At 47.1% G+C, this 10,742-nt stretch overlaps 1 protein-coding gene and 1 non-coding gene across 2 annotated transcripts in view; one reads left to right on the top strand and one right to left on the bottom strand.

Annotated features, from left to right (window-relative positions):
* The window catches only part of LOC103591723 (putative short-chain dehydrogenase/reductase family 42E member 2), a 27,792-nt gene extending 18,138 nt beyond the window's left edge, over positions 1-9,654 (top strand). The window contains exon 13 of the mRNA XM_008574234.1: positions 9,648-9,654. Within this exon, the coding sequence (XP_008572456.1) occupies positions 9,648-9,654 (7 nt within the window). The remainder of the gene's footprint in view (positions 1-9,647) is intronic.
* On the bottom strand, positions 4,435-4,516 carry TRNAL-UAG. Its single transcript has one exon. It is a non-coding gene; the product is annotated as a tRNA-Leu (tRNA).
* Positions 9,655-10,742: the final 1,088 nt, after the last annotated feature.

Raw genomic sequence — 10,742 nt, 5'->3', positions numbered from 1 at the left:
TGTCACCGCCCTGATCCGCGGCCCCAGGCCTGGGCCCGCCCCTATCCTGCCCTCTGGGCTTGGACCCGACTCTTCCCCGCCTCCTGAGTCATGGTCACGCCCCTTCTCCCGCCCCGGCCACGCCCCCGGGCTTGGGCCCCACCCCACCCCACCCCGCCCCTGAGTCCTGGCCCTGCTTCTGCTCCTCTGGGTCCAGTCCTTCCCCTGTCGCGTGTGCTTTCCCTTTCCTGCCCTGCCTCTTGGGTGGGCTCCTTGGGGCCTGGCCGCTGCAGTCTGTCGGCTAGAGCAGGCTGCGGTGGCGTTTGTAGTCTGCGCTGTCTGCCTCCGCTCCTGGGGGCAGTGGCCCCTCCTCGCCACCCGAGCTGTTCTGGGGTTGTCCTGAGGTCGCCTCGGAATCTTGGTTAGACCCATTCTAGTCAGGTTGGGTTCGATCCTCCCCAGCCCAAATGCTGTATGTGGCTTTGCTCGTTCACATAGTTCTCCCTGTGTTGATAAGCAGGACTTGGAGGGAAGCCAGAGACCCACGTTTCTGCCCAGCCCAAGTAGGCCTTTGTGGGTTCCCGGGTTACTAGTCTGGAGATGATTCGACATAATAAGCACAGGTTTCAGTACTAGAAGGGACCTCAAAAAAGGAAAAAAAACTTTAAAGAATTGGATGTCTCAAAAAAGTACCAATACAGTTATTGTGGGTAAAAATAGACCTTAGTAGTCAAATTTTGATTTAGTATTATTTCTATTTGTTAGCAAGTGGTAGTGATGATCACCATAATGTTTAAAGTTTAAGGCCACAAAACTATTTAATCCAGCCCCGCTCTCCACAGAAACCGCACCTCCGTATCATCTTGGTATTGGTTGTGGGTACCAAGGTATCAGTGTGTGAATACACCCATGTACATATCATAATACGTACACACGGAACTGGCCGAGCCAATCATGGATCCCGGCAGAGAAGAAAACCATCACAAGCCTGGGGTGGAGGGGAGAGAATGAGCTATCAGAGCCAACGTGGCCGATGTAGGGCGTGTCCCTCTCGCTGAGCAAGGAAGATAGTTTGGGAAGGAGTTAAAAAATGTACGTTCCTCTCTGCTAGATTGAATTGCATGTGTGAATGTCATTTTTTTAAAAGATCAGTAATAATCCTTTATGTCTGTTCAGTGCTTGACAGTTTGAAAGGGCTTCCATCTATATTATCTTATTTAATTCTTAGGGCTACCTTTACAGTAAGGTTTCTCATTTTATAGATGAGGAAACTGGGTCTGTGTCCAACTTCAAAGAGCACAGGAAGGTGGGGGTTACTGCTCCATACCTGAGGGAATCTGGAGGAGCTGCCCGAGGCCTACTGGCCTAAACAGGACACGTGGGCTTGGGATTGAACTCCGGGATGCACCTTGTTCTCTCAGATTCACAGATCTCGGGCCATTTGGGGCTGGCAGTCCTTGTACTCTTTCTTCTCAGTAAAACGCTTACACCTAAATCCACCTCCTTCCTCTCTGACTTTCCTCTCACTACTAAGCCTGAGAAATCTGTTCTTCAGGTGGGAAAAACAGACTCGCACCGTTCACACTATCTTCTAGATCTTTTGTTTACTGCCAAATCTCAGCTTTTGAAACCCAAAAGCCAAGAATCAATTTCAGTATTTTCTGGATTTTTCCAAGTCATCTCTTCCCTGAGGCTCTGAAAGGAGAATGTCTAAACCCTGGGTACGGGGGCAACATGGATCACTATGCCAAGAAACCTTCCTTCCCCTCTTTACCCAACAGAAAAGGAGGTGGCACCTTCACCCAAGAGACAAAGTGAATCTGTGTGAGGATTTTAGAGGCTGCCCAGACAACCAGCCTCCATGAGGTTCTGGGAGGGCAGGTAGAAGGGGGGCCTAGCTCCAAATATGGACAAACTAAAGAGAAGCATCATGAATGCAGAGAAAACAGTTGTCACAACGGCAGCCCAAGCCCACAAAGCCAATCAGAATGTGCCCTCGAGACAAACGCCTAAGCTTTCCATCGCAGGTACTGAAGCAATTCCCAATTGTAGACCCAATGCCAGGCATCTAAAATATCCTCCTTTGAGTGTGGAGCTGATAACACCAAGGCCATGGGTTCGGATCCCATATAGGGATGGCCTGTTGGCTCACTGGGTGAGCATCATGCTGACAACACCAAGTCAAAGGTTAAGATCCCCTTACCAGTCATCTTTTAAATAATAATAATAATAATAATAAAACAAAATATCCTCCTTTGACTCCCCATCCCCCTCACTACTGCTCCTATTGCTTCCTCTGCTCAAAATCAAATTTTGTGATGGGTTGTCCAGCTTACGTTTCCATTTCTTCCTTTTTTTTTTTTTTTCGTGACCGGTAACGGGATCGCGACCCTCGGTGTCGCACTCAACCAGTGAGCGGACCGGTCTCTACATGGGATCCGAACCCTCGGCGGGAGCGCCTCCCTCTACCGAGTGTACCACTGGGCGGGCCCTCCATTTCTTCCTTTCAACCCACTCGAAAATAGCTTTAATCAAGGTCATCAATGACCTTGCCCATAAATCATAAGCCGGGTGGATATTGTTCAGTCTTTATTTCGCCAAGCTTTTTGTATTGTATTCAACATAGTTGGCTACTCTTTCCTTTTTTTTTTTTTTTTTTTTTTAAAGATCCTGTAAGGGGATCTTAACCCTTGACTTGGTGTTGTCAGCACCACGCTCACCCAGTGAGCGAACCGGCCATCCCTATATGGGATCCGAACCCGTGGCCTTGGTGTTATCAGCACCGCACTCTCCCGAGTGAGCCACGGGCCGGCCCCTACTCTTTCCTTTTAAACATACTTTTCTTGGCCTCTGTGACACCGCACTTGTTCTCCACGTGCATCTCTGGCCACCCCTCCGTCTCCTTCATCGGCTCCCCTTCCACCATCCTCAAAGATTTTGTCCCTTCTGGGTTAGTTTGTCCATTTCCACAGTCTCCACTGCCTCCCAAATCTGTGTCGTCTGCTCAGAGCTCTTGATTTCCAGACTTCTGTGTCAACCACATGTCCCACCAGCATCTCAAACTCAGCATGGAAGTGAATTCATCTTTCCAACAGACCTGCTCCTTGTCCATCCTGTGTTCCCTCCCAGGGGAAGGAGAGCCATTTGACACGTTCCTCTTCTTCAGGACACCCTCAAGAGTGAGTTCTGTCAGACCTGCCTCCACCATGTCTCTCTGACCCACCCCTTCTGTGCTACCCACTGCCACCACCATAGCACACTGTCCTTTCTCCCAGACAACTGCAGTAGGCTTCAAACAGGTCTTCCTGTCCTTGCTGCCAAAGGGAACTTTTTTTTTTTTTTTGCTGCTGGCGGGTAACAGGGATCAAACCCTGGAGCTTGGTGTTCCCAGCACCACACTCTAACCAACTGCGCTAACCAGCCAGCGTAGAGGGAACTTTCTAAATCCCAAAATGGAACATGCCACTCTCTGACTTAGAACCCTTCCGTGGTTTCCCATTGCCCTCTCTGCCCACCTCTTGAACCTTATTTCCTGCCGTTCCTCCACTTCTGTCCAGCTGCCCCAATTGCGCTCGCAGCATCTCCGACTCAGCCTCTTGTTCTTCTCTAGGATTTTCCTTTTCTTGGAAACCCGCTCTCCCACCTTCACTTGGCTAGTCTCTCCATGTCAGGGCCCAGCTGAGTGTCGCTTCCTCGCTTCTCCTGGGCCAGGTCAGCATGCCCCACTGCATGACACTCCTCACAGGTGTCATTAATGAAGTTGCAATGTCTGCAAACTCCATGGGTTCGAAAATCTGTCTGTCTTGGCCACTACCGTAGCCTCAGGGTGAGCTGGGCTTCTGGTATATAACAGGCCCTTCCTGAATAGGTGTTGAAAGAATAATTATTGGGGGTCCCTGAACCAAGCCTGAAGACCAAGTAGGAGGTGAATCAATGAAGCTGAGACCTCAAGTGTGACCTCCCCACATGGGGCCCGACCCTCCACAGAGCCACTCCACACCTTTTCTATCAACAAAATTTACGGAGTCGACAGGAGGCTCTAAATGACACCACGCAGACCAGAAAGGGACCCTCGCTGACTCGGGTCATGATTACTTACAATCACCTCCACCTAACCTTCACCCTTGGGAGGTAGAGAGGTCCGCTCCCTGTGGCCTCAGGCCTGGAAGCGTGAAAGAACCAGGCAGCCAGCTGGGAACTTTTCAAGGTGTCCCAGACGCTTTCCCCTGGAAATAGGGAGCGGTTTTTCTGTTTTTTTTTAAGGGAGCGGGATTAGTGGGTGAAAGAGGTTTGTGTACTAGGCTGGAGAGTGAGAAAGCCTGTGTCGCAAAGTTTCTTCCTTTTCCCCTCCTTTCCCCATTCCATTTTTTTAGTCCTGCCTCCAAAAAAAGAAAGAAACAAAAGGGAGCGGGAGGGAAGATCAGATGAAAGTAAAAAAAGCGGACCCTAGGGGTTTGGCAGCGGTGGGATTCGAACCCACGCCATCGAAATGACTGGAGCCTAAATCCAGCGCCTTAGACCACTCGGCCACGCTACCTTCCGCTCCGAAGTCGTTCCACGACAGCTATATTAGTCTGATGAGGCAGGCGCCAGGCGCTGTCGTGTTCCGCAAGCGCCGCCTGCGTAGGTTTGCGCATGCCCGATGTGAACTGGTGTTTCTGCCACTGTCACCGACTGTCAACACCCCGCTTCCTTCAAAGCCTCGGAGTGACGGGGTTGTCATCAGCAGCAGTAATAAATGCTGTGGGAACGCACCATTAAAAGGGGAAAAAGAGTTCCTAAATGTTAAACATTAACATTCAACCCTCGCGGGTGTGTTTGGATTTGATTTTTGCATTTTCCATGAGCGTGGTGCTGCAGACGGCCACCTGGGGGCGGTACCGCGCTGCCGCATCCTCCAGGCTGGGCTGGGGGGCGTCCAGCGGGAGCCCCACTTTGCAACGCTAAACCCGGCTGGGTTCCCATCCTGCTGACTCTGCTGCCACCTAGGTCGCCTCTGCAGCGGCCTCATGGCCTAGTCCCTGTCCTCGAGATGTAAAAATCTCCAGGGACGAAAATCACTGAACGTTGTTACAGGTCCTTTGCGTGTGTGGGCTCCCTCAATTACAACTGTGATCCGCATTTTACAGAGGAGGAAACAGCGGCTAAGTAACTTGTCCCAGGTGCTCCAGCTGGAGCCAGCAATCCCCAGCCTTCCAAGATCCTTGTTCTGCTATGCAGACTATTTCTGTGTGTTTTACAAAAATGTAATAAACATAGAGCAAACCACAGCAAATCATTGCCCGCCTTTCGGGTTCAGAATTCATTATTAACATTTTGCGTATTTGCGTCTAATCTTTTTAAATAAAAAATAAAATAAACACTACCGATAAAATTCACGTCTACTTTGACATCCCCGAGTTCTATTCCCCTTCCTTCTTCCTCAGGAGTTTTAAATCCTTTCAGATCACTTTTTCCTAATTTTACATTCACAAAGAGTTATCCGTTTTCTTGCATGTTTAAGGAAGATAGCAAACAAAAATCCAGGGTTGTGAAGATAGTCAGGTACATTGGTGTTGTAAACTGAATAATGGTCTGCCAAAAATGATTGCATCCAAATCCCCAGAACCTGTACTAGTAAATATGTTACATTATGTGGCAAAAGGGACTTTGCAGGTATGATTAAATTAAGGATCTTCAGGTGCAGAGAGTAGCTTGGATTATCCAGATGGTCCTGATGTAATGATAAGGGTCCATGTAAGAGAGAGACAGGAATCAGAGGAGATATGACAGTGAAAGCAGAGGTCGGAGTGATGCAGCCACAAGCCAAGGACTGCAGGCAGTTTCGGAAGCTGGAAAGGGAACAGAAATCGATTCTCCCCTAGAGCCTCCAGAAAGGAACACAAGGTGTCTGACATGTTGATTTTAGGACTTCTGATCTCCACAACATTAAGACACAAATTTGTGTGTAAAAACCACCAAATGTGTGGTAATTTGTTTCAGCAGCAATAGCAAACTAAAACGGTGGGTAACCCATGGGCTTGGGAATCACACAGCCCGAGCTTTCACTAGCTTGTGTGACCTTGGGAAAGTTGCTTCTCTCTGGGCCTCAGTTGCACATGCCTGTAGTGGAGTGATAGTACCCACCTCACTGGGATTTGCTGTGAGGATTAAATTCATTCATCCTGTAAATATTTGGGGGGCACCTCCAATGTGTCAGGCACTGCTCTGGTTATATTGGAGAATAAAGCAAAGATTAAATGTGGTAATGTGTGCCAAGCATGAAGATGGATCTCTGGCACATAATCAGGTGGGTAGTTCCAAGGACCTGAGTTCTCTGCTTTCTCCCAGTATCTCAAGACACTCAGCACAAGAGTTCTTACAGGGACACTAGTCACTTGGTGATATTCTCCATACTAGTACATTTCCACCCACTGCTGCGAGTAGGTATTTATGGGTCTCTCCTAGGATGACACTGACCCCTGCTAGGATGTCAACTCCAGGAGGGCAGGTAATGATGTCTTGTTCACCCAATGCTATAGCCTCAGGAACTAGAACAGTGTTAGCAGCAAGAATATCCCTCAAAAATATGTTTTGCATTATTGGTTAAGCCGTTCCATCTTGCCATGTGAAGTTAAAATTAGATGCAAATGCTTCTGGCTGGAGCTGCCCAACATAAGAGCTCAGAGAACTTTTGTCTGAACATGGCCAGACTGTGGCCTGCTCTTCTGGAAGATCACCCTCCTCCTGTGTGGACAAAGGAAGGAAGCAGAGTTCTCTTTAGTTAATCTCCCCACAATTACTCAAAGCATTCTCCAGTAGTTGGACCACTTGCTAGCAACACCCTGCTCCCCAACACTCTCTCTGATAATTTAATTCAAGTCAGCCTTTATCCTGCACCTAGTAGGCTTGATCAGGCAAAAAACAGACCTGGGGGAGGAAGAAAATCTGTTTCTGGAGCTGCTCAGAACCCTTGAGCCAGAGGCACTTCTCCAACAGAACGAAAATCCAGTGGAGACAAGGCCGTGGGTTGTCTGCTCCACCCAGCATTTCTCAACTGGCCCAGCCTTCCTGCTGGCTCCCCAGTCCTGCTGACTGGGCTTCTTTGGTGATTTATGCCTTCCAGGGTGAGGCTGCAGGAGCAGCTCATGCGCAGAGCCCAGCCACAGCCAGGCCAGGGTGGGGAGGCCCCAGAAACCAGAGCAACTGGGCTCTGTCTAGCTTTTTAGGTTGTTTTTTTTTTTTTTTTTCAAGTGACATTTAAAAATAATTTTTGCAAAAGTAATACATGTTCCTTGTTGAAACTTGAGCAAAGAAAGACAGAAAGAAAAGCACAAATAAGAAGATAAAATCAACTTTCTTTTCTCCACCCAGTTAAACTCTGTCCATGGTCTGGTAAAGGAAGCTGGTTTTTTTGTCTTTTTAAATTTGAAATGTACTGTAATGAGTGCACATTGCAAATGTTCTAAAATGTCAAACTGTAGGTTTAACATTAAAAGGGAAATTTGCTCCCTCACCGTTGCCCCCTTCATGACTGAATCCCACACCACTGTAAAACAGTTCGGTGTCCGTCCTGCTGGACTTTTTCTATGCAAATATGTAGTCAAATGGAACTAGGGGCCCTAACATGTCCCATCCTCATCCTGGGGTTTGCCATGACAGGGTAGGAAAGGAATGCTCTTTCTAAAAGACAGAGAGTGGTCATTTTATAGCAACCGCAAGTCTTTCTGTATCTACAGGTGGGCCATCTGGATGGCTCTGTGATGAGCACTTCTCATGCTCAGTAGGCTCAAAATCTCCTGAGCCAAGGAGGACTGTCGTGCTGCCACTTAAAAACATACAACCCAAGTCTACTGGGGACAGGGACTCTGAGCATTAACACTTTAGGAACTGTATTAGTCCGTTTCTGTTGCTTATAACAGAAATACCTGAAACTGAATAATTTATGAACAAATAACATTTAGTGCTTACAGTTTTGGAGGCTGGGAAGTCCAAAGTCCAGGGAACACATCCATTAGTGCCTTGTTCTTGGTGGTGACTCCACAGCAAAGCAGGGTGTCACATGGCGAGAATGGCAAAAGCAAGAGAGAACGAATCTCTCGCCATCAGAGCTACACTCATGACCACCATTAAACCATTAATGGATTAATCCATTTACCGAGGCATGGTCCTCACAATCTAATCACCTCTTCAAGGCCCACCTTTCAATTACCATAACAGGATTTCCCACCCTCTTAACACTGTCAGTGGGGATTAAGCTTCAACATGAGCTTTGGGAGTACAAACATATCCAAAGTATATCAGGAACCATATACCTCCTGTGGCACATGTGGCTTGTGTGGCTCTCCAACTCTCCCTGAGCCTAAAGGAGGATTACACCTGCCTCCTGGCAGGTGGGAGCAGCCATGTGACTGTGACCATGTAAGCACTGGAGCACTAATCCCTGTTATCTCTCTTCTGCTGCTGCACCCTGAAGCACCACAGTGAGGTGGAGACACTGTGAGTAATTTTTGTTGTTGTTAACAGCTTTATTGTGATATAATTCACATGTCATACAATTCACCCATTTAAAGTGAATAATCCAGTATTTTTTAGTATCTTCACAGAGTTGTGCAACCATCACAACAATCAATTTTAGAACATTTTCATCAACTCAAAAGGAAACCTTGTACCTGTTATAAATCACTCCCCGTTCCCTCAGATTTCCTTCCCAGCCCCTGGCAACCACTAATCTACTTCCGTCTTTATGGATTTTCCTATTCTGGGCATTTCATATAAATGAAATCATATAATACGTTGTCTGTTGTGCCTGGCTTCTTTCACTTAGCATAATGTTGTCAAGTCTTATCCACCTTGGGGCATGTGTCAGTACATCATTCCTTTTCATTGCCAAATAATATTCCATTGCATGGATATACCACATTTTCATTATCCATTCATTAGTTGACTCCAGTTGTGTTGTTTTCACCTGTTGGCTATTATGAATAATGGTGCTATGAACATTTGTGTATAAGTTTTTGTGTAGGCATTTGTTTTCCTTTCTCTTGGGTATTCACCTAGAAGTAGAATTGTTGGGTTATATGGTAATTCCATGTTTACTTTTTTGAGGAACTGCCAAACTGTTTTCTGTGTTTCATTCCTACCAACAGTGTATGCAGGTCCCAATTTCTCTACATCCTTGCCAACATTTGTTATCATCTGACTTTTTGATAATAGGCATCCTAGTGGGCGTGGCTTTGATCTGCATTTTCATAACAGCTGATGATGTTTGGAACATTTTCACATCCTTATTGGCCATTTGGCCTCTCACCTCTCTAGTGATGAGAGGAGACACAGAGAGCAATGTGTAGTACAGCACACAGATAAGAGTTCACTTTTGTTAGGAAAAGTGTAAATATAACCACATGCATACCCAGATGTCGGCTGTCACTCTGAGACAGAAGTCATGCCTGCACCTGTGCTTTCTGTGTTTGCCTAGGACTCACCTGGACAAAGAACTCAGCACTCCTTCCAGTCCCATGGGAGAATTCGTTCACTCACATCATTCCAGTGCATAGCAGCTTCTACTGAAGAACTCTCTGGGGCAGAGGGAACAGATTTATGTTGCATATCCCACAGAAAACTATTTAAGTGACCCCACCTGACAGTCCCCCTAATGGAATCCTCTTTTTCTCCCCTCCCTCCCACAGTGCCTGAAAGTTCTTGCCTACCTCTGCCATCCCTCATTTGGGGGGTCGTTCAAATTCCTCTCCTCTTTCACTACACAGAGTAACTCAGCAGACCCCAAATCCCCAGGAGCCCTGCAATAGAGAGGCCCTTTGCCAAAAGGAGCCACTCTAGGAGTCTCTTGGGGGTTATAAATAAGAAAAATATATGCATGTTTCTTAGAGAGCCTGAACTTAGAAATCAGATCAACTGGATTTAGTTCTAGCTCTGTCCTTTCCTAGCTGTCTCACCTTGGGCAGGTTATTACCTCTATAAGTCTGTTAAATAAGGCTAACGATACCTACCTACTCACAGACTTAGTGTGAACATGGAGATAAATTGCTCAATAAACTCAACTTATTATTTTCATTTCTAAAATAAAATTTGTGAAATTTCTAAGATTTCACTAGAAAAGTATCTGGAAGGATATAATATCAAAATGTCCACAGTAATTATCGTTAGTTTTCTTTTCTTCTTTATACCTTTCTATATTTATCCACTCATCCATTCATCCCAAGGTATTTATTAAGCACCTACTCTGCGCCAAGCCTGGGTTAAGAGCTAGGAATACAGAAACATACAAAACAGGTAAGGAGTGCCTAGAGATGATATTAATCAAATAATTATACACATAGTTGCAAATGTCATAATTACCTAAGTTTTTACAAAGTAGAAATCAGAAATAAGGAAGCATTTCTGATAAATATTTTAAGGTTATGTACAGATGTTCACACAGACAAGCAATGGGCTGGGATCACTTGTGATTTTGGAAAGGACTAGAATATAGGAACTAGGCTAGAGGCAGACAAGCATGAGGAGGGGCCACGGGAAGGGAGGGTCGGCCACCCCGCCGAGTGCTGGGCCCGCTCTAGCTTTATATCCCGACACTGTGCATTCAGGGGGCAGAGGAGCAGCCACTCACAACACAGCCAGTCACTGAGCCTGAGGCTCGGAGCCAGCGACAAGCCGGCACCCTACCGCGGCAGCAGAAGAAGCGGCGACGGCCACCGCGGGTGGGGGGGCGGCCACGTGAGCGCCGCGCTGCGCGCCAGCCAGGCCGCCGCCCCGCCCCTGCCCGC

The sequence above is a fragment of the Galeopterus variegatus genome, unplaced genomic scaffold, assembly GCF_000696425.1.
Source record: "Galeopterus variegatus unplaced genomic scaffold, G_variegatus-3.0.2 Scaffold1016, whole genome shotgun sequence".
Lineage (NCBI taxonomy): Eukaryota > Metazoa > Chordata > Mammalia > Dermoptera > Cynocephalidae > Galeopterus > Galeopterus variegatus.
This window is presented reverse-complemented; position numbering and strand designations above follow the sequence as displayed.